General features: G+C 36.8%; 3 protein-coding genes across 5 annotated transcripts; all 3 read right to left on the bottom strand.

Annotated features, from left to right (window-relative positions):
• Positions 1-234: 234 nt before the first annotated feature.
• Positions 235-5,742, bottom strand: LOC131342558 (C-C chemokine receptor type 4-like). Its single transcript, XM_058373650.1, is given in 2 exon segments — positions 235-5,097; positions 5,099-5,742. Coding segments are annotated over 2 exon segments (825 nt in total). The 5' UTR covers positions 5,387-5,742; the 3' UTR covers positions 235-4,560.
• Positions 5,743-8,065: 2,323 nt separating this feature from the next.
• On the bottom strand, positions 8,066-10,932 carry LOC131358953 (C-C chemokine receptor type 5-like). The gene is made up of 2 exons (XM_058398408.1): positions 10,818-10,932; positions 8,066-9,369 (listed from the first exon to the last, which is right to left on the bottom strand). Exons 1-2 carry the CDS (start codon positions 10,843-10,845, stop codon positions 8,315-8,317), a joined length of 1,083 nt encoding a protein of 360 aa, XP_058254391.1. The 5' UTR covers positions 10,846-10,932; the 3' UTR covers positions 8,066-8,314.
• A 2,165-nt stretch (positions 10,933-13,097) lies between these two features.
• Positions 13,098-22,395, bottom strand: LOC131358934 (C-C chemokine receptor type 4-like). 3 transcript variants are annotated; one of them, XM_058398379.1, is made up of 3 exons: positions 22,345-22,395; positions 20,808-20,861; positions 13,098-14,190 (listed from the first exon to the last, which is right to left on the bottom strand). In XM_058398379.1, the coding sequence occupies exons 1-3, from the start codon at positions 22,370-22,372 to the stop codon at positions 13,139-13,141; spliced, it is 1,134 nt and encodes a 377-aa protein (XP_058254362.1). In that variant the 5' UTR covers positions 22,373-22,395; the 3' UTR covers positions 13,098-13,138. The 3 variants fall into 3 exon arrangements, with proteins under 3 accessions (XP_058254362.1, XP_058254370.1, XP_058254378.1); XM_058398387.1 differs by lacking the exon at positions 20,808-20,861 and having other exon boundaries at positions 13,098-14,193; positions 22,345-22,390; XM_058398395.1 differs by lacking the exon at positions 20,808-20,861 and having other exon boundaries at positions 22,345-22,374.
• Positions 22,396-23,994: the final 1,599 nt, after the last annotated feature.

Genomic DNA, 23,994 nt, shown 5'->3' with positions numbered 1-23,994 from the left:
GTGTGATATGCAGTGAAATGTTTACACGACTGTTTTGACCCTTGAAAAAGGAAAAGGAAAAGGAATAAGGACAGAACAAAAGACAAGGATAAAATATAAAAATACAAAATTTAAAATATGAGAATACGAATTATACTAAAAATATAAATATAAATACAAGTTCACAGTAGGTAAAAAATACAATAGAATAAAAATAGAATAAAATAGAATAAATATAAATAAAGTAAGGTATGGTATATATGTATATAGAATATGTATATAAAATACAATATGTATATAGGAAGTGTAAAATACAACAACTGTGTTATGCAAAATTATATAACGTGAATAGTGTGTAGTGCAATAGTGTCCAAGGTGCAGACAGCAGCAGTACAAAATTTTGCAAAATTATATAAAGTGAAGTGTGTAGTGTGCAACAGTGTCCAAGGTGTCCAAGGTGCAGACAGCAGCAGTACGGGGTGGTCACAAAGTGGTATAAGGTGATGAGAGCAATGGTATTGTCCATCTTTAAAGTGCAGATGTGCAGAAGTCCTAATTGTATGTAAACAGAAGCAGACTGTGCAACATGTATGTTTATGTGTTGTATTGTGTGCACAGTCTTCAAATGTGCAAATGTGCAGATGTACATCTGTGTGTTTATTGTGTGCCATAGTCCTGTAATGTGTAAATGTCCGGTGTGGTTGGTTGGAGTTCCAACACGTGTGTAGGAGCATAGTAGGTCTAATCAGTTGAGTCCTATATGAGGTTCTGATTGAGAGACCATACAGCCTGTGGGAAGAAGCTTCTCCTCAGTCTCTCAGTGTTGGCCTTCAGAGAGCGGAAGTGCTTCCCTGACCTCAACAGAGAGAAAAGTCCATTGTTGGGATGGCTGAGGTCCTTCACGATCTTTCTGGCCTTGGTCCAGCACCGCTTGCTGTAGATCGAGTGCAGGTCAGGGAGCTTGGTATGGATGATGCGCTCAGCTGATCGCACCACCCTCTGAAGAGCTCGTCTGTCCTGCATGGTGCTGTTCCTGAACCAGGTGGTGATGTTTCCCATCAGGATGCTCTCTATGGTGCAGGAATAAAAGTTCCTTAGCACCTTAGCAGGCAGTCTAAAGTCTCCCAAGCGTCTGAGGTGGAAGAGACGCTGTCGGGCCTTCTTCACCATGGTGTTGATGTGAAAGGACCATGACAGATCTTGCGTGATGTGAACACCGAGGTATCTGAAGCTGTCCACGCTCTCCACTGGACTGTTGTTGATTGCAGGGGTCTGGTAGTTCCTCTCCTGCTTTCTGCTGAAGTCCACTATCAGCACCTTAGTCTTGCTGACGTTAAGGTGGAGTTCATTAAAAGTCTGTTTTTGAGCAAAAACAGATATCTACAACAGTCGCAAAAGCAGATAACTCCACATTTCAACTTTCACAGTTAAATAAAACCAAGTAATTGCTTTGTAATTGCATTTAAGTGCAATATTTAACATTGTTTAACTTAAAACAAGTAGTCTAGGTAAAGAGCAGTAAAAATAGTCCATTAATAAGCAATATTAAACATTCTAGATGACAGAAATCAGCAATCCAGAGTTCATAACAAGACATCACAATGTACACAGTTGGTATGATTTCTGTGTATGACCACAGTGGCATCTTGTTTAGTTTTATCGGTGGCTGAATAAGTCAGTTAGTCTTTGTAATCTCCTCAGCTGACCATGCAGATGCCTGACAAACTTTGTTGTTGTAATTACACGCAATACAGGGAGCTTTTCCCTCACCACTGTAACGTGCTGCTTTAGCAATGTTCCGTGAAAAAGTTTCAGCTTTTATTTTCCTTTTACACCCTGTAGAAGATATTACAGGTTCATCAAGTTCGTCAAAATTATTCATACTTAATCACTTAGTCCGGTTCGACGAAACTCCTCTCAGCAAGCATGTCTTTCTGAAGTGACCAGCAGCCTGGTCAGCTGACCTGAATACTGCACACTGATTCACTAAAATGGATATAGTATCGGTTTTTGCTTACAAACAACAAGGGCACTTGTCGGCTTCTCCAGTAAAACATGAACTCTTGATGCCTTGAAAGTGGACAGTACCGGCTTTTTTGATAAAACTTGTTTAGGGTTCAGATCGTGCGATAAATGGAGAATAACAAACGACAGTGAGTTCATCTTTTGTAAAAATTGTGTTTATCGGTTTTTGCAAATAAACTCTTCAATTTGTTCCCTTGTTTTAATGAAAAGATCCCCCTCCGTGGGCCCCAATCCCCCGGGGCCCATATGCACGTACATACCCTGCATACCCAGACGCTACGCCACTGGGCTTGAATATGAAAGCTAATTGAATTTATTGTATTTCAAATACCTGCCTCAGATCTATATGACTGAATTGAATAAATAACACAGTTAATTTTCATACATTTAAAATGGTCATATATTTCTGAAGCCATGAATAAGATCAAATATGAAGCTCACAACTAAACTATTTTGCAATAAAAACATGTTACTGCTCTACTACTCTACCATATATGGACTGACTAAATTTAAATACTATAGTCTTAGTTCCCCTTCAGCTCCAACATACTTGTGAGATTTCACAATGTAATTGGTTTATATCAGTGTTGTCCAATTTTATCCACAAAGGGCTGATATGGGTGCAGGTTTTCATTACAACCAAGCAGAAGCCACACCTGGTTTACACTGTTGTTGTTGTTCTTCAGCTGCTCCCTGTTCGTGGTTGCCACAGCAGATCATCCAAACCGCATATTTTGATTTTGCCCCTGGTTTTATGTGGGATGCCATTCCTAATGCAACCCTCCCATTTTATCTGGGCTTGGGACTGAGAGTTTAACCCTCAGTGGCTGTGTCGGTTCCCTGCCTGGGAATGGAAGCCGGGCAGCAGCGTTGAGAATGCAGGATCATGTATGAAAAATATAGAATATTTGTAGCCAATTATATAAAAGTTTACACTTCCTGTAAGTGTCAGGGACAAAATCATGATCTGCTAAAAAAATTATGTGCATTCATCCAAATGGTGGTGGGACAAATTTTCCAGTGATTGTAAACAACCTTATAGTAATTACATATCAGTCAGTGATTTAATTTTTTAAGTGTTAACTGGTAAGTGTTGTTAGTCAACAACTGGGTAAAATGCATAAGCTTTCTAATATAGTTAACAGAGCATTGGTTCAATCCTTTTCATTAAACACTTTACCGTTGTTGTGGTAAAAGTGGATCTTCATCTCAGAAACACTAGGACAGAACACACTAACCCGGAACACACTCCCCAGTGATTTAAGCAAAACATAGACTTTTTGTTTGTTTGTGTTATTTTAATCACAGGTTGATTGTTAGACTATCTTCATTATATATTAATCTGACTTGTAGAACATCGTTTCACACAATCTATTATAGGATTCAGACTGTGTTATATTGGGATGATTTCACACAGTGTAAAATGAAAAAAAAAAAAAAAAAACCCACTGAAATATCATAATCTGGGACCTGCTCAGAGCACCTCAGGTAGAGAGGTGCTAAACCTTTGTTTAGTTTAGTTTAGTTTAGTTTATTTATATAGCACAATAAAACAACAATCGATGACCATTGTGCTGTACAAAAATTACAAGATCAAAATAATTAAACACCAATTGAGACAGGAAATAGTACATACAGAGGAAAAAACAAGCCCAGGATGACTCAGATGTTATAAGCCTTTTCTACAATTATCATAATAGAAAAAGGTAGGCTATTCCACAATTTGGGGCCAACTATGGCAAAAGCCCAGTCTCCCTTTCTTTTAAACCTTGATCTGGGAACCTTTAACAGTTTGATTTGACCTTAAACATCTAGCAGATATGTTAAAAGTCAGATAAATAACAAGGTGCCAGACCATTTAAGAGCTTAATAACAAGAAGTAATATCTTAAACTCTATTCTGAAATAAATCGGAAACCAACGCAGAGAGAGTAAGACAGTGAGTAACACGTGTAGTCCAGACGAGAAAATATAAATGCATGAATTACTCTCTCGAACTCAGCAGGGGTTAAAAAACTTTGAACTTTGGCAGTAGTCTCAAATGGAAAAAACATGATTTGACACCTGCATTTACATGCTTGTCAAATAACAGGGCAGAGTCAAAGGCAATACCTGAGAGAAAGTTTCTCTGACAAATCAAGCCAATACATGTCTGTTATGTGCTGTTTGATGACTAATGCATATTTTAAGTGCACTGGCTGTTGAATCTAGATTAGATTAGTAATTTTCCTCTTAGATAGAATCTATGTGTTGGGGCAAGTACCATGCAGAAATGCCAACACATAAAATACTGACAGGTTCCTGTAGTCAGACCTGTAAAGCAAGACATTTTGATGTTTTAGTTACTGCACTTGAAGCAGCTTAACACTTTGTGTGGTGTTCGGGTCAAACTGGCTCATTACTTTTAGATAGTCTTTTAGTTATAAGTTCATCACAAAAATGAATGACACTTGTTTGCAAACCTTCACAAATGTTATGGTAAAGGATATTTTTAATTATTTCTGTTTTCCTTTTGAAACTCCAATAACGTCCCAGGTCAGTTTTCCCTGAACAAGGGTTAAACGTAGATGATGGGGTTGAGGCAGCAGTGAGTGAACGCTATGCTTTCCACCAACTGCATAGCCATTAGCAGGTCCTGATACCACTGAGGCGTGCACATAAAACCCACTTGATGCAGGAACCTCAGGAAGATCACAATGTTGTATGGCATCCAGAAGAGAAAGAAAACACTGACCAAGACCAGCATGAGTCTGACAGCTTTGTGTTTCTTCTGAGACTTCATGGCCATTAAGATGGAGATGATACGTGAGTAGCAGAACACCATCACTGAGAGTGGAATAATTAAGCCAAGGATGTTCAGCTCGATGTAAGAGAATAGCCTCCACAATGTCCCTTCTGGATATTCCAAACTGCATGTCCGTCTATTTGATTCATTCTTCACTTGTGAGAAAATGATATTTGGCAGAGAAGCTACAGGGCTAACTGTCCACGTAAACAAAATCAGGGCTATGCTAGCTCTGACAGACCGGTACTTGGAAAAGAGGAAGTTATAGGTGTGGACAATGACAGCATAGCAGTCTATGGTCATGAGCACTCATGAAGAAAATGCTTCTATAGTATCCCAGCATGTACAGTGCTGTCACTGCATGGCACATGAAGCTCCCAAAGACCCACTGAGTGATGGCGGCGTAATGAGCCCAGAAAGGCAATGAGAGAAGGAAAAGGAGGTCTGAAAGGGCCAGGTTGAAGAGGCACACATCTGACATGTTGGATCTTTTATGGTACTTGACCAGGACACACAACACCAGGCCGTTGCCGATGAATCCTACGATGAAGACGATGCTGTAGAGTGTAGGGAGGAAGACTTGGCTGAAGTCCTTCATGTTGGTGGTGTTGTGGGGTGAGTAGTCACCCGAAGTTCTGTTTTCGTAATCAGCTGTTTATTAAAAACAAATCATATCACTCACTGCACGTTTTTTTTTTTGTACAAGCTAATCGCTAAAAGAAGAAAACTTTGTGGTTGTTTTGCTTCTTGTGTGGTAAACAATTTTTTACTGCTTGAAAACTTGGAACACAGTATTTAATGGTTCTGTGTTCTGTGTATACATTCTAGAGACATCACCAGTATCTAGTATCAGTATAAAAATAAAACAGCATGAAATAAAGAAATTTTATCTGATTCTGTAACAATTTGATACAATTTTAAAATGGAAATATTTACATATAAAGTGATGACTGATAGGATTGATAGGATTTTTTTAAAGTTATATTCTTTATGATATTTGTAGTGCAAGTGTTTTTTTTTTACCTAAAAGTAATAGATGGCTAAGAAATATGTTAGTTTTTTCCTTTTAAAGTATTTATTTAAGTATTTCAGTAAAAAATAAATAAATAATGCACAATAGTTTTTACAGAAAAAAATAATCAGATGTGCATGTGACTGGAAAAGACAAACTATGGTATCATACCATCTCTAATTAGCTTAACTAATGCTTTTATGTTAAATGCTGCAAATCATGATAATAATAAACAAAATGAGTTATCAAGATGTTCAAATTGATCTAATTCTATTTCCCAGATGTGCTAAGGATGTATAAAATCTTTTATTTTCATTATAAAATCTTTTCTCACTGCAGGGTATCAATGCCATGATTCATCAATCCCAGAATGATTGTGAAAGATGGTTGTGTGTATTGATATATAACAATTGGCTGAGCTATTTTGCTGTAATATTTCTGAGGTGTGGCTTCGTTCTACTCACAGAACAGTGAAGTCTATAAAAGTTTTTGTCCTTTTATGTATGAATTGTGCTCATTTTAGCAGAAAAACAAAAGCACTGCAATTCAACCAACATTTGTAAAATAATAATAATAATAATAATAATAATAATAATAATAATAAAAATCCACAAACAAAAAACCAATAATGTGATTCACACATTTTAATATTTATTATTATTATTGTTTAAGTGTTTTACAAGATTCCGCTATCTATTAATGAGAAACCCATACAGTATCTAAAAAAACACATAAATAAATAGTCAAAAAAAGATAATAATTATTGAATTTAACATAAGTGTACAAAGGAAGGATTCACTCAGATTGGATGTTCATTCAGTTTGGTCATTTCCACCTAACAGATAATTCCACATTAGAGCAGGTGACCCACATACAACAATAAAGGAGCAAGAAATCTTCTTGGCTGCATCACAATTTTTATATAGACTCCTTTCAGTTCTCTAAACAGCATGTCCCCAATGTTTACAGCTATGTTATAACTGATGGATGAATTATGTAATTATGGTACATGAACTCATCTTTGTAGATCAACTGATACTGTTGAAAAAAAGGCAGGTGTAAGATTTTCACATGGTACACTTTTCAGTAATATATGTAGCACAGTCAGTAGTCTACATCTAACCCTGAAAAACATGGCTGTTGATTGGGTTAAGTCTTTTTTTGCCCTGAAACTGATATTAATGACATAACAACTCTTCAATTTCTCCATCAAACTGTTTATTTGACAGTAACACTGATGTAGTGAGGTCAAAGGTGTGTGTTTATAGAGTAATTTACAACAGCTTCAAGTACTGGAACTTTTTATAAACTGCATCTCTTTAATTCCATTATTTGGATGGGTGGCTAAAATAAGACAAATCTCCAGAACTTTTCTGTGCAAATAATATTGGATTTAAAAGTGATCGGGTTCTTCTGCTTTCTAGGATTATGGTGTTTGTTATGTTTCCACTGAGAAAAGAGTAAGTATTTAGAAGTGATTTTAGAAGCTGTTCTGTCTGTTAATTACACGTACAGTGTGAATGACAAAATACATTCTTACACACAGTCACCTGGCTCTATTTCACCTTCAACAGGTACTGAGGGTTTGTTTTTCCCCTCCTTCTACAAATGGCGTGTCTTTTTAGTTTTAAACATTCAGGAAAAACCTGATGCTGCTGATAATAGTAGGAAAAATATATACAAGTTTAATCATGTCCTTGTACCTTGAATCAAGTTTGAATCAAATTTTCAAATGGTTCATTCCTCCTTTGGGTTGTAAATACACACACACACACACACACACACACACACACAAAGAAACATATGATAGCCATATGCCACAATTACATAATCATCACTAAAAAAATTTCTGAATGGTATCATTCCTTTAAAATTCATAAAGTTTGTTCTTTTAATGAAATGCACATGATAATGACTTAAGCAGATTCATTGCTCTTTGTTGTTACTACAGAAATGATGGTGCTTTAGTATAACCTTTGATTCAGGGTTAACAATTAATCCTTACTCTTCATAATCTCACTGTACATTCCTAAACCCAGGGTTAACCCCTTCAGACCTGATTTATTTCTATTTAGAAAAAACTACCAACTCATATAATAAAAATGTAACTTAAAGGGAAATTTTAAAAGGAAATTAAACAAAAAAGGATACTAAAAGGATAAAACATAGAAGAAAGATAGATAAGCAGAAAAAAAATAAATTAAGAGGAAATCAAAAAGGATAATGGAAAAAGAGAAAAAATATATTTAAAAAATAAAAAACCCCACAAAAACAGAAACAAATGAAGAAAGAAAACAAAGCAAAATAAAAAAAAATATGACAGCAGAATAAAAGTAAAATAAAAAAGAGAGAGAGAGAAAGAAAGAAAAAAAAAGATAGATAACTATTCTCCAAAGTACCACCAAAAAGTGACAAATACACAAAAACCTTTTCTTGAAGAAGAGAAACCTAACCAAAGTATAAATATTTTTTTAATGCAGTTTCAGATTTGTCTTGTGCTGCACTTTTGCCCGCTTATAGCAGAACAATCTTTGTGCGGGAAATCACTGAGGAGCGTGAGTACGAAGAGCTCCCCTTCTCTGTCAACCCACTTTCGATTGTTGTGTACCAGGCAAAGCAACAAGGAAATGACTCTTTCAGGATCTTTAGAAATAAATTCCTGAATCTCTGCCCCACAAAGGCATAGATGATGGGGTTGAGGCAGCAGTGAGTGAACGCAATGGTTTCCACCCACTGCATAGCCATGTTCAGGTCCTGATACCACTGACAGGTGCTCATATAACCCAGTTGATGCAGGAACTTCAGAAAGATGACGACGTTGTAAGGCGTCCAGAAGAGGAAGAAAACACTGACCAAGACCAGCATGAGCCTGACAGCTTTGTGTTTCTTCAGAGACGTCATGGACATTAAGATGGGGATGATACGTGAGTAGCAGAACACCATCACTGAGAGAGGAATGATCAGGCTGAGGATGTTTAGCTCAATATAAATTAATGACCTCCATGCAGTTCCTTCTGGATATTCCACACTGCATGTCAATCCATCTGATTTATTCTTCACTTCTGAGAAAATGATGATTGGCAGAGAAGCTCCCAGGCTAAGGGTCCACATAAACAAAATCAGGGCTATGGTAGCTCTGACAGACCGGTACTTGGAAAAGATGGAGGTATAGGTGTGGACAATGACAGCATAGCGGTCTATGGTCATGAGGATCATGAAGAAGATACTACCATAGAATCCCAGCATGTACAGTGCTGTCACTGCATGGCACATGAATCTCCCAAAGACCCACTGAGTGATGGCGGCGTAATGAGCCCAGAAAGGCAATGAGAGAAGGAAAAGGAGGTCTGAAAGGGCCAGGTTGAAGAGGCACACATCTGACATGTTGGACCTTTTATGGTACTTGACCAGGACGCATAACACCAGGCCGTTGCCAATTAACCCCACGATGAAGACAATGCTGTAGAGTGTAGGGAGGAAGACTTTGCTGAAGGTACGTATGCTGATATTGTCACAGGCAAATGCGTTGATTGAGCCATAATAGTCAAGGAATTCAGAGTAGTCCAGAGCTGTTTATGAAAAAACAATGGTGAAATTTACAGAAAATGAATAACATGGGTTTTGTTGGTAGTTTGGCTTCTTTATTATCTGATGAATCTATTGATCAGTTTTACAATTATACTATTATCATAAATATTATACATTAATCTAGATACTTGAAACACCATTTCGAAGGTGTGGCTTAGACACATCAGTGACGAACCCTAGGTAAAAGGGTGTTTCACCTGAGTGATCCAGGCAGGGGTGATCCATCAGTCGTGCTACATCATGGGTCACCCCTCTTGATCCACAGCCACCTTAAGGCTTTTTCTTCAGCTTTGATGGTGTATTAGTGGCTTTTCTTTCATGCGAACCTCTAATGCCAAAATAACTGAGACCACTGTAGCCCACCATGATAGGTTCACACTGGGACCTCCACTTAATTTAAGTGTTAATACTTTATTACTTTATTTTATATTCATACTAAACAAATGCTTTCTTTATAAATGAATACATACACAAGTACTTTAGCACATCAGTAGATAAAGAAGTTAAGACATTCACAGTCCCAGAGTCATATATCAATAATGGTAACAATTTAAGTGTTAATTACCTTATTCGTTTGCTTTGGATTTAGTAAAGTGTTGCATTAATGATGATTGCATCTGTCCCTACTCATATCATATATGTTAAATATAAATACAATGTATATATTGATACCTTATTATTAACGCAACATGAATGCATAATGCAGTGTTCTGAAATCAGATCTATACACAACTCTAAGCTCAAAGAACTACGCTTATTAGAATATGCCACAGATCTACTTGTACTTGAATGGATCGAACTGAATGGGTTAATTTTGCTCAATTTGTCTAAACTTAGCTTGTCAGTAGCACTCCCTGAACTGTGAACTGTCCCAATTTAAAGTTTGAGTTTAAATTCACTGTACCAAAAGGCATAATTGTACATACTTTTTTTTATTTTTATTATTATTATTATTATTATACTGGACCTTATGTAATTAGATGAGGTATTCTTTAACAAGATGAGTTAAGATGTTAATACTTATTAAGCATTATTTACAGTCTAGATGCTCAATATGTGGCCTGCTACCTACTTATTCATCCATTTTTCCTGTAAAAAACAAATATTATGAGTTTTGTTCCAAGTTTAGGATCTGAGCTAGAACTTTAATGCCTCATCAACGTGGACAAACATATAAAAACACTTAAAACTCACTGTGCTCCTTTCACTGTATTAATGGCACTTGGATACAAAACTTGTGTAAAGCATTACTTTTACGTTATTCCTTATTTATGGACACTTCAAGTAATGTTAGCAGCGTGTCCTCTGGTAAAAATTCAGCAGTGGTTTTAGTGAAATGCTTAAAGATATTTTGGCACTTTACAGATCATGACGAATGATAACAAGTAACAGCTGGCAAGTAACTGCGAAAAGGAAAATATTCACTTACTTCTTGTGCTGGGGTAGACTGTAGCCATGATTTTTTAGTTTAAGAGTGATTGTGAAAGTAGTGTATGTTTTAACAAGAGACTGAGCTCGGTTTTTTTTTTTTTTTTTTTTTGAGGTGTGGCTTTTTTTGCTTCTGGTAAGAAGAAATATACTTCAGGTCATTTGAACACATAAAAAAATAAATAAACAAATATTTTTTTGTAATTTTTTAATAAGAAATACTACATGGATTAGACGAAGACTATATTCCAGATATTTCAATTTGTAAGACTGTTGCAAAAGAGGAAGAACAATTCCAAAAAAAAAGTGTATTATTGCAGTTTGAATTAGAGACAATACATGCAGTGAAGATGGAATGTGATTGTTCTGATTTTTTTTTTTTTTTGAACAAGTAAGGTGTGCATTCATTGATTGAACTCTGACATGTTGGACCTTTTGTGGTACTTGACCAGAACACACAACAACAGCTTATTTCTGATGAAAACTACGATGAAGACAATGCTGTAGAGTATAGGGAGGAAGACTTGGCTGCAGGCATTTACCTTGCTATTACTCTTGTGTTATCTTTTCATAAGCAGAATCGTTCTTGGCTGTTTATGAGGAAAAAAGTTTACATGTTGCATGAGGGGAAAAAAAGCAGCTTTCCCTGTAGCTGCAGTTGAACTTAAGACATAGATGAAAAAGTGACATACTACACTTTATATTAATTTTGAAAAAATGCATTAATAAATAATAGAGTCAACTGCCATTGTGGCATGGATATAACATTAGCTCACAGCTAATTCTCAAAGCAAACAGACTTTTCCTATCTGCTGCTGACAAATATAAATGATGTTAAAGGACTGGATCCTCAGGATCTCATGACCACTATCTTTATTGTTTCAAAATATTATATTATGGACTCCATATATTAAATCATGGCCTCAAAAGATTTACTTCACTTCATTAATCAGTGACTTCTATAATTATCTTGTGGTCTTATCTTATTACTGTTTTTTTTTTGTTCTATTATCATTGATCCTATCTTTGTGTTGCACACACTAGAAACTTATACAGTAAGCTGTGTGGGTCAGTTCACATAGATTTTGTTTATTTATTTATTTCATATTCATAGACCCCACTGCTTTCTTGTAATAAGAAGCATGTTTTATTGATTAAATCACTTATTAAACATAAAAGCACAAGGGAAATGGGTTGACTGAAGTGCCAAGTCCAAGGACTTGTATATAGTACCATCTATTGGTTCAGTTATGAAGCTGCCAGATTAATTTCCCTCTGATGTCTCCCTCTCGCTACTCCAGAAGGTAACTCAGAGAAAGACTATGTTTGTGACATTGGACACGATCAGCTCAGAAGATGAGATATAAGATTAGCTCTGTGCAAGCCATTCGAGTTCTTCCACAACAGTTTTCTTGGGAAACCAGGTCTTCATGAAGCTCAGTTTGTATGTAGGGGCACTGTTATGCTGAAACATATTTGGATCTGGTGGTTCCAGTTAAATTCATGACTGCAGTTTTTTTGGCTTCTAACAGTTCATTTGTGTCTTCTAAACATTATCTTGTGGCCCTCAATTTTATCTATATATTTGCCCAAATATTTTTTACTCATGTTCTGAATCCATTAAGTCATTAATATATTATTTTGTGGAATGAATGTATCATACATTCTCTCATGTTCACTATATAATGTCCTGTGGCCTGAATAAATTAACCTGTTCTCAGTATATTAATTTATGGACTGAATATTTCAAGTTATTACATTGAATTACAACTCTATGTATTTTCCCTGTGTTCATAACTATTTGTTGACTGACATGCAATACATAGTCTCTAAAATCACAGAACCAGCTGAATTACAAGCAGGGGATTTACATTACACCTTTAAACATACTGTAAACTGTGGTCTAAGAATTAAATAACAATGTTGTATGGACCATACAAATGGCTGTGCTTAAAGAATAAAGGCAAAACTGACAGACTGACTTTTTTTAACCTAATTATTTTTGGTAGAACTTGGTAGAAGTTTTGGTATGAACATTTAGTTCTTGACAGAATGCAAATAGTGTGATGAACATATGACAATAAAACATGTCTTAAATCTTAATGATAGTTAATAATACTTAATATAATGTGAGTATATGTTCCATGCATAAATGTACATAAAGTCCACTAAACAAAACAAAAGACAGATATGCAACAACATTTCCTACAAAATGGCAAATTAAAGTGAAGTATGTCATTATGAACATTTTTACATGTTATAATGATTGTTTGTCATTTTATCTGGTTATCCTACATTTCAACTGCTGCCCTTTTGCTGCACTTATAGCTGAACAATCTTTGTGCTGGAAATTGAGGAACGTGAGAAGTTCCCCGTCTCAGATAACTGAATGATGATTGTTGGGCACTGGGCAAAGCAAAGAGGAAACCACTCTTTCAGGCTCTTTAGAAATAAATTTCTGAATCTCTGCCCCACAAAGGCATAGATGATGGGGTTGAGGCAGCAGTGAGTGAACGCTATGGTTTCCACCCACTGCATAGCCATGTTCAGGTCCTGATTCCACTGACAGGTGCTCATATAACCCAGTTGATGCAGGAACTTCAGGAAGATGACGATGTTGTAAGGCGTCCAGAAGAGAAAGAAAACGCTGACCAAGACCAGCATGAGCCTGACAGTGTTGTGTTTCTTCTGAGACTTCATGGCCATTACGATGGGGATGATACGTGAGTAGCAGAACACCATCACTGAGAGAGGAATAATGAAGCCAAGGATGTTCAGCTGGATGTAAGAGAATAGCCTCCACAATGTCCCTTCTGGATATTCCACCCTACATTTCCATACATTTGTTTCAGTTGAGTTGATTGCTTTTGAGAAAATGATGGTTGGCAGAGAAGCTCCAAGGCTAAGTGTCCACATAAACAAAACCAAAGCTATGCTAGCTCTGACAGTCCGGTGCTTGGAGAAGAGAGAGGTATAGGTGTGGACAATGATAGCATACCGGTCTATGGTCATAAGGATCATAAAGAAGATGCTTCCATAGAATCCTAACATGTAGAGTGCTGTCACTGCATGGCACATGAAGCTCCCAAAGACCCACTGAGTGATGGCGGCATAGTGAGCCCAGAAAGGCAATGAGAGAAGAAAGAGGAGGTCTGAAAGGGCCAGGTTGAAGAGGCATACATCTGACATGTTGGAACTATTGTGGTACTTGACCAGGACACTCAACACTAGGCTGTTGCCGATGAACCCCACAATGAAGACAATGCTGTAGAGTGTAGGGAGGAAGACTCTGCCAAAGGCCATTACATTGCTGTTGTTGCAGATCTGGTACACCTCTGTTGTATTTAGGTCATAGTAGTAGAAGTAGTCTTCAGCTGCTTAAGAAAAACACTGCTTTTATTATCATGCATCACTAAATAATTAAATATTTTTAGTAATGAAATATTAGTAGTAATGAACATATTGTAGTCCTTGGCTGTTTAAGGGAAAACAACATAATATGGGTGGGACAGTTTTATCATTTTATTATGTGCTAAAGCACCATCTTCTTAAACAGCGGGTGAAATAAGTATTGAACACGTCACCATTTTTCTCAATGAATATATTTCTAAAGGTGCTATTGACATGTAATTTTCACCAGATGTTGGTGCAATTCAATGCAATCCAAGCATGCAAATAAATCAAACCATAGATGTCTATAAATTAAGTTATGTGTAATAATGTGAAATGACACAGGGATAAAGTATTGAACATATGAAGAAAGGGAGGTGCAAAAAGGTATGGAAAGCCAAGACACCAGCTGAACTCAATCAATAATTAGAAAGCAATCCTGCCCCTTGTCAGTGCAAATTAATATCAGCTGGTTCAGTCCCAACTGATGGCCTATTAAAAGGTGTCTCATTACCAAGGTGTCACACGAGAAACATCTCATGATGGGTAAAAGCAAAGAGCTCTCTCAAGAACTTTGCAACCTTATTGTTGCAAAACATACTGATTGGATACAGAAGGATTTCAAAACTTCTAAATGTTCCAGTGAACACTGTTGAGGCCATAATCCAGAAATAGAAACAACATCATTTCACCATAAAATGGCCATGACCAGGTGCTCCTCACAAGATTTCTAACAGAGGACTAAAAAGAATTATCAGAATACTTGTCCAACAGCCAAGGACCACTTTAGGAAATCTTCAGAAAGACCTGGAATTATCACTACTTACTACTTATTCTCACTACTTATGTTCAAGGCTCTAAATGGTGTAGCTCCCACATATCTAACCAGTCTTCTAACATGCTACAATCCTTCACGCTTCTGGTAGTTCCCAGAATATCAAAGTCTACAAAAGGGGGTAGAGCATTTTCATATTTAGCTCATGAAATTTGGAATAGCCTTCCTGACAGTGTTCGGGGCTCAGACACAGTCTCCCAGTTTAATCGTAGATTAAAGACATACACTATATTGCCAAAAGTATTCACTCACCTGCCTTGACTCGCATATGAACTTAAGTGACATCCCATTCCTAATCCATAGGGTTCACCCTATGGACGTCGGTCCACCCTTTGCAGCTATAACAGCTTCAACTCTTCTGGGAAGGCTGTCCACAAGGTTTAGGAGTGTGTTTATGGGAATTTTTGACCATTCTTCCAGAAGCGCATTTGTGAGGTCACACACTGATGTTGGACGAGAAGGCCTGGCTCTCAGTCTCCGCTCTAATTCATCCCAAAGGTGTTCTATCGGGTTGAGGTCAGGACTCTGTGCAGGCCAGTCAAGTTCATCCACCCCAGACTCTGTCATCCATGTCTTTATGGACCTTGCTTTGGTCACTGGTGCACAGTCATGTTGGAAGTGGAAGGGGCCAGCTCCAAACTGTTCCCACAAAGTTGGGAGCATGGAATTGTCCAAAATGTCTTTGTATGCTGAAGCATTCAGAGTTCCTTTCACTGGAACTAAGGGGCCAAGCCCAGCTCCTGAAAAACAACCCCACACCATAATCCCCTTCCACCAAACTTTACACTTGGCACAATGCAGTCAGACAAGTACCGTTCTCCTGGCAACCGCCAAACCCAGACTCGTCCATCAGATTGCCAGATGGAGAAGCGCGATTCGTCACTCCAGAGAATGCGTCTCTACAGCTCTAGAGTCCAGTGGCGGCGTGCTTTACACCACTGCATCCGACGCTTTGCATTGCACTTGGTGATGTATGGCTTGGATGCAGCTGCTTGGCCATGGAAACCCATTCCATGAAGCTCTCTGCGCACTGTTCTTGAGCTAATCTGAAGGCCACATGAAGTTTGGAGGTCTGTAGCGATTGACTCTGCAGAAAGTTGGCGACCTCTTCGCACTATGCGCCTCAGCATCCGCTGACCCCGCTCCGTCAGTTTACGTGGCCTACCACTTCGTGGCTGAGTTGCTGTCGTTCCCAAACACTTCCACGTTCTTATAATACAGCTGACAGTTGACTGTGGAATATTTAGGAGCGAGGAAATTTCACGACTGGATTTGTTGCACAGGTGGCATCCTATCACAGTTCCACGCTGGAATTCACTGAGCTCCTGAGAGCGACCCATTCTTTCACAAATGCTTGTAAAAAACAGTCTGCATGCCTAGGTGCTTGATTTTATACACCTGTGGCCATGGAAGTGATTGGAACACCTGATTCTGATTATTTGGAAGGGTGAGCGAATACTTTTGGCAATATAGTGTATCTCTTTAGCCATTCATACACATAATACATCCCATAAACTTGTGCTCCAGTTCATCTGATTAAATGCATATTATCATCTAGTGCTTGCTAATATTATGAACAGCAGCTGTGCTAATTCCTTTCCATTTGTTTCCATTTTTCTACCCATCCCGAGGCATCTAGAGGCAGCTCCAATAGACCTTCAGTGACAAGAAAATAAAAATGAAATTGAAGAAGAGGCCAACCCTTTGAGGCATCCAGAGATGGACCAGCTACAGTTGAATTCTGCTTCAAGAGGATTTGGGTATTCATAGCAACAATGGCAACCCCATGTGGACTTTGAGGATGACAACAACCTCCTAATTAATACACACAATAACATCCTACATATGATGTATACGCATCACACAACTGCAACTGACTATGCAAGACTGTAGAAAGGACATTGTACATAATCACACTCTCCAGTGTTTATAATAATTCATAATCACACTCTCCAGTGTCACCCAAATAAGGATGGGTTCCCTTTTGAGTCTGGTTCCTCTCAAGGTTTTTTCCTCACACCATCTAAGGGAGTTTTTGCTTGCCACAGTCGCTTCAGGCTTGCTCACTTGTGATGATTTTGTCTAACATCTAGGACTTTTGTACTATGTTTCTTATGTTTTGTAAAGCTGCTTTGAAACAATGTCTATTGATAAAAGTGCTATACAAATAAAATTTAATTTAATTTAATTAAATTGAATCGAATCTAATTAGCTGGTAGAGTTGTTTCATAGAAAACTAAGTAACTGCCATGGCCTGTATGCACACTCTGCACACAAGAATCAGTTTGACTTGAATCCAACTGAAAATCTATGAAAAGATCTGAAGATCATGGAACCTTCAAGATTTGACTGTTTGTGTAGTAGAATGGGCCAAAATCACACCTGAGCAATGCTTGCAACTAGTTTCTCCATACAGGAGGCATCTTGAAGTTGTCATTACCAACAAGGCTTTTGTACGAAATGTTAAATAAACTTCAGTTAGCGTGTTTAATACTTTTTTTCATGTCTCAATTCACAATATTACACATAACTTGCATGGACTTCTTTAGATTTCTTTGCATGTGTAGATTGCATGGGTTGTTACCAACATCTGCTAAATATTTCATGTCAGTAGCAATTTTATAAATATATTTACTGAAAAAATTGTGACATGTTCAATAATTATTTTATCCACTGTATTTGTATTGTAGTAACTAATTACAGTTCACAGAAACTTTTCGATAATCATTTGTTTTCATAATAATAACTAAATACACACAGTAATCCTTAGTGCAGCTGGAAAGAATGAGTAATATCATGATTTTTGCAGAATAAAGGGTGTGGTAGTAAACAATCTACTATAGGATAACAAAATATATTTATACCTCTTTTTATAATTTTGCTTTGCACCAATTCAAAACTAAACCCAGTCTCTATCATTAAAATACAAATAAAATCTGCAACAACCAGGGCTACCAATCTAATACCACATCTATTTTTTCCCTATTATGTGGACTAGACAAACAGATGTGTAACTAAGAAGAGCGCTAACCACAGCAGCAGAGGACCACAGCACTATGCATAAATAAGCAATATACTGGCAAAGCAAAGTAGATCTAAAGCTAAAGAGTAGAAAGTTAGAGTAGCTTAAAAAAATTTTCAAGGAAAATCTGTGAGACTCCTGTTGCAAGTGGGCTTGGAGCTGAATGTGAGGGAGTAAGGTGCTTATATATGTGCATAGGTTTTTCAAAGGTGGAAAGTATTGGGAGATCAGAGAAGCAGATATTTCCATATAAAGGACATGAATGTCCAAACCACGAGGTTTCAATTAGATTACATACAGTCCTGCTCACCATTATTGGCACCCCTTCATTTTATGCATAACCTGTGCAATATCTTCAGGAATAAATGACAGTGTACCAAAATTATATCATCAGGATTATAACTGGATGTCCAAAGTAATTAAACAAAGAACATTGTTTTTCAACTTGCATGTAGTAATTTCAAAGAAGAAAAAGGAAAAAACAGCATGGGCAGCAATAAATGCACCCTTCCTTAATATTTGGTTGCACACCCTTTCACAACAACGACAGCCTCCAAACATTTTTTGTAGCCATCTATAAGCTTCTTGCATTTCTCTGCTGTTATTTTCTCCCACTCTTCCTTTGCAATTTGTTCAAGCTCTTGAATGTTTGCAGGATTCTTTTTTTCCAATGGCAGATTTCAGCTCACCCCAAAGATTCTCAATTGGGACTGAGATCAGGACTCATTGCTGGCCATTTTAAAACAGTCCATTTTTTACTTTTCAACCATTCCTGCGTGCTTTTGGATGTGTGCTTTGGGTCTTTGTCTTGCTGGAGGACCCATGATCTTCGACTCAAACCAAGTTTTCTTACACTAGGTAGGACATTTCGCTCCAAAATCTCTTGGTAATTCTCTGATTTCATGATTCCTGTGATACGGTCAAGGCCTCCAGTACCAGACGCAGCAAAGCACCCCCACAGCATTATGGATCCTCCACCATGCTTAACTGTTGGTACGGTGTTCTTTTCCTTATAAGCTTCATTGCGTCGTCTGTAAACAAACTGTTGGTGCGCATTGCCAAAAAGCTCTATTTTTGTTTCATCTGTCCACAGAACATTTTCCCAGAAGGATTGTGGTTTGTCCAAGACCAGTCATTCCTTTTTATGTCTTTTCTTCAGCAGTGGTGTTTTCTTTGGCCTTGGCCCATGAAGCCCTGCTTGGTTTAGTGTGCGACGTACGGTACTTGTTGAAACCATGACCCCAGACTGTTCCAGGTTGGCCTTCAGGTCTTTGGATGTTAGTCGTGGTGTTTTTTCCACCACTCCTCTTTCCCCTACATCCAGGGAGGTTCTTGACAGTTCCATGCTTGGCAAACATCTTAATAACATTGCGTACGGTTGAAACAGGGATACCAAGGTCTTTGGAGATTGCCTTATACCCTTTGGAGGTCTTGTGTTTGCTAATAATAGCACTTCTGATGTCCTCAGACAGCTCCTTTGTCTTCAGTCTCCAGTGTCACAGCAAGCTTTGAGTTTTTCAAATTTTTTTCTCATATTGTTTTTTTTAATTGTTGTTTATCAGCTCTTTTGTATCAAACACAAGTTCTCTGTAGAAAAAAGGTGTTTCTCATTGATTAATTTTTCCAGGAGATATTCCACATTATCTACAAAACCATCAAGGGTACCATTAATGGTGAGCAGGACTGTATTAGAGTACATATTTATTTTTATGAAAGTAAATTACAGTTAAAAATAGCTTGTGTTAAAACTATTGCCTTGTACCTTTTGATCATTTATGTATTATGATGAATGTAATTTAAGAATGCTTACTGTGATTATATTAATGTAATATATGAATGATTACTTTATCGTCATTAAATTACTGGAGCTTGAGAGATTGGGAGAGGGAGACAGAGGGAAAAGGAGAGAGAGATGGCTATAGTATCAAATTTTAAAATATATGGTCACTGTTGTTTAAAAGTTTGGTCAAATAAAGGACACAAATATTTTTGAACAATTTTTATACAAGAGTTACATGTTAGGTAACTAAATTCTCACAATACAAAGTTAATAAATATAGCATCACTTAGACAATGTCTCACTCAAAGTTTTCTATTTTCTTAAATTCAAATGTTGATCAACTAGTACAAAGATTCTTTCTAAAGAAGCTATGCCAATTAAAAGAATAAGGCGGCAATTCTAAGAAGCTATGCAAATTAAAAGAAGGAAGATAAATAGAGGGAAGAGAGACTTTGTACTCGACTGCACTGAGCCTGACGCTTTGTGTCCTTTTTTGTTTTTTTTGGGTGTTTTATTATTGAAGATATTTCTAGAAGAATTAGTTAACTGCAATAAACCAAATTTTGGTTCTTCTCATTCAAGCCTAGGGTCCTTTTTATATATTCAGTTGTTGCAAATAAATAGATAATACATAATAAGTAATTGGAGAAGGCTCTGGACCACCCTGTGATGTCTTTGGTTGGAGGGGGACTCTGAGTTCTGACAACTTCCAGTTCAGTTGAACTCGGACCATCTCCCACAGGCAGTTGTAGGTGTGGTACCATGGTCCGGATGACAGCTTTCCCATTACCAATTCATGCTCTGTTTTGGACTAAACTTTTTTGCAACTATTTAGCACAAAAGATTGTTAATAACTGTAAACAATAAACAATGAAATTAATTAAAATCAGTTAACACATTCTGTTTTCAGTAGAAGTTGAAAAGAACAAATGAGCAAGCCAAAGTAAAAGTGCAGGCTGTTTACCTGAGATATTGTGAAAGTTTTTCTGATGCAGAGATGTGATACCACCAGGATGGACTGAAAAAACATCAGGGTTTTCAGGGAAAGCAAAATATGAACTCCCTTGTCACAACATGCCCATAGAAGTGAGAGTCATAACCAGACACTAACCGACTTTTAAGATAAAAGATGATTGAATTGACTTTATTTCAAATACTTTCATTGGATGTACATGATTGAACTGAATAAATAAAATCAAACATTAAGCTCACACCTGAACCGATTTGCAAGACATTACCATCTTACTGATCCACTATTCTATCATATACTGTATAGACTGACTAAATTTAAGTGCTATAGTTTTACGTCCTCTTGATGTAAATTGGTTTATGTTGTTGTTGTCCTTCGGCTGCTCCCTGTTCATGGTCACCACAGTGGTTTATCCAATCTGCATATTTTGATTTTTGAAGTTTTACTCCAGATACCCTTTCTTATGCAACCCTCCTATTTTATCCAGACTTGGGAACAGCACTGAGAGTTAACCCCTTGGAACCGAACCCAGGTTGTGGCAGCGAGTGTTTCACCTGTGACCCAGCCAGGGGTAATCAGTCACTCTAAACTATGGGTCACCCCTCTTGATCCACAACAACCTCAAGGCTCCACCTCCCATTGACTTTCAATATATCACGTCTTTCATTGCCATTACCTGGTTCATTGGGTATGATTTCAGTTTTGTTTGCTTGGTTAAGTGATATTTTTGTTTTTGTCAAATTCGCCTGTTACTTGTTTATGTCATTGGATCATGATTTGGATTTGTTGCTTCGTGTCATTAAAATCTGCAAATGGATTCAAGATTTCCCACTCCAAGTGCTTCTTCACACACTTGTGAACTATCCTAATTTAAAGTGTTTGAGTTTAAATCCATGCTGGAATTTACAATATTTTATTTATGAGTTAATCTGTTAATACTTACAGTCTGGATGTTCAATATGTGGCTTGTTACCTTTATCTATTTTTTCTTGTAAATAACAAATATTATGATTTTTGTTCTCTGTTTAGGGTCTGAGCTAAAACTTAATGCCTCATCAATGTGGAAAAACAGAAGAATGCTTAAAACTTGCTGTGCTACATTCACTGGTTGAATTAATGGCACATGGATATAACTTGTGTAGTCATTTGATAGTTGTCTCATTTTTGTTGTCTTTTGTGGCCTTCTTAGCCAAGTCACACTTGTAAAAGAGATTTAATCTCAATCAGTTTATATGCTTGTTTAAAAATTACTAACTAATAGTCTGTTCATGCATATGCTTTATTATTTTGTGATTACTTTGCTAAAACATTACTTCATGTATTTCATTGACAATGGCAAAGAATTACTTTTACTCTATTCCTTATTTATGGACACGCAGTAATGTTAGCAGTCTTTCCTCTGGTAAGCATTCATCTTTTTGAGTGAGTTTTAGTGAAATGCTTAAAAAAATGTTGACGCTTTACTGATTTATGACCAGTGATAACATGTAACAGCTGGCAAGTATCTACAAAAAGGAAAGCATTCACTTACTTGTTGTGTTGGGGTAGACCGTAGTCATGATTCATCAGTGCAAGAGTGACTGTGAAAGTAGGTTGTGTTTGTTGGTATATAACAAGAGAATGAGCTACTGTTTTTGAGGTGTGGCTTTGTTTTTTACTTCTGGTAAGAAGAAATGTACTTCAGCTCATTTGAACACATAAAACATAGATGAATAATTTTTTTTTGTAATCGTTTAATAAGAAATACTACATGAATTTGACTATATTCCAGATATTTTCAGTTTGTAAGATTGTTGCAAAAGAGGAACACAAAGTTTATCATTGCAGTTTGAAATAGAGTTTGAATTACATGTAAATGAAGACGAAATGTGATATTTCTGATTTTTTTTTGAAGTGAGGTGTGCATTCATTGATTGTGGTTGTTAATCTCAGTTCAGCAGAAAAGAACACTTTGGTTTTAATTTTTGTGATTAAGTTATTAATGTTGGCATTTTAAAACAAAACAAAACAGTAACATGTAAAAAGTATACAGATAGTTTCCAGGATTCCCAAATAAAAAACACCTTCATTATAGGTGCAAAAGTCAATCAGCCTCATTTAATTCCCTTTTAAATCTTTAGTATGGAGTTATAGTACCATCTATTGGTTCAGTTATGAAGCTGCCAGATTAATTTCCCTCTGATGTCTCCCTCTGGCTACTCCAGAAGGTAACTCAGAGCAAGACTATGTTTGTGACATTGGACACAATCAGCTCAGAAGATGAGATTTAAGATTAGCTCTGTGCAAGCCATTCGAGTTCTTCCACAACAGTTTTCTTGGGAAACCAGGTCTTCATGAAGCCCAGTTTGGATGTAGGGGCATTGTTATGCTGAAACATATTTGGATCTGGTGGTTCCAGTGAAAGTGATTATCTATTCATTTGCCCCAATATTTTTTACTCATGCTCTGAATCCATTAAGCCATTAATATATTATTTTGTGGAATGAATATCATACATTCTCTCATGTTCACTATATAATGTCCTGTGGCCTGAATAAATTAACCTGTTCACAGTATATCAATTTATGTATTACAACTTAAACTGTGGTCTAAGAATTAAATAATGTTGTAGGGACTGACTATTATTTATGGTAGAACTTGGTAGAAGTTTTGGTATGAACATTTAGTTCTTGACAGTATGCAAATAGTGTGATGAACCTATGACAATAAAACGTCTTAAATCTTAATGATATTATATTAAGTATTAACTGTGAGTGTGTTCCATGCATAAATGTACACTGTAAAAAAAAAAAACCCATATATTTTACAGTAAAAATACTGGCAGGTGTGATTGCCAGAATTTTACCATAAATTGTACAGTGACTGTTCACCACTTTACAGTATGCTTTATTAGCAACCATAAATTTCAGAGTTGAGAACTGTTTACAACAAATTACTGTTAAAAAAAGACAGAATGTAAACCTGTAAAATAAATACTGTAAACCTAATTACAGTCTCAAAAAACACCACAACTGTAAATTACAGCATTTTATTGTAAAGTTCAAATTTACAGTAAATTACTGGCAGCTGTGGCTGCCAGAATTTTACCATAAAAAACACAGTACAACACAATGCATTACAGTTGGTTTGCCTAGATTTTACTGTCAACAACTTATGATTAATTACTAAATGAATAAGGTCC

The sequence above is a fragment of the Hemibagrus wyckioides genome, linkage group LG01, assembly GCF_019097595.1.
Source record: "Hemibagrus wyckioides isolate EC202008001 linkage group LG01, SWU_Hwy_1.0, whole genome shotgun sequence".
NCBI lineage: Eukaryota > Metazoa > Chordata > Actinopteri > Siluriformes > Bagridae > Hemibagrus > Hemibagrus wyckioides.
This window is presented reverse-complemented; position numbering and strand designations above follow the sequence as displayed.

Bases quoted from the DNA above. Each gene is read 5' to 3' on its own strand.
- LOC131358953 (XM_058398408.1), bottom strand. From the start codon at position 10,845: ATGGCTACAGTCTACCCCAGCACAAGAA. The intron at 9,370-10,817 runs GTAAGTGAATAT...TTTCATAAACAG, and splicing joins AGTCTACCCCAGCACAAGAA to CTCTGGACTACTCTGAATTC.
- LOC131358934 (XM_058398379.1), bottom strand. From the start codon at position 22,372: ATGACTACGGTCTACCCCAACACAACAA. The intron at 20,862-22,344 runs GTAAGTGAATGC...ATGTTTTTTCAG, and splicing joins GGTCTACCCCAACACAACAA to TCCATCCTGGTGGTATCACA. The intron at 14,191-20,807 runs GTAAACAGCCTG...TTTCTTAAGCAG, and splicing joins AAACTTTCACAATATCTCAG to CTGAAGACTACTTCTACTAC.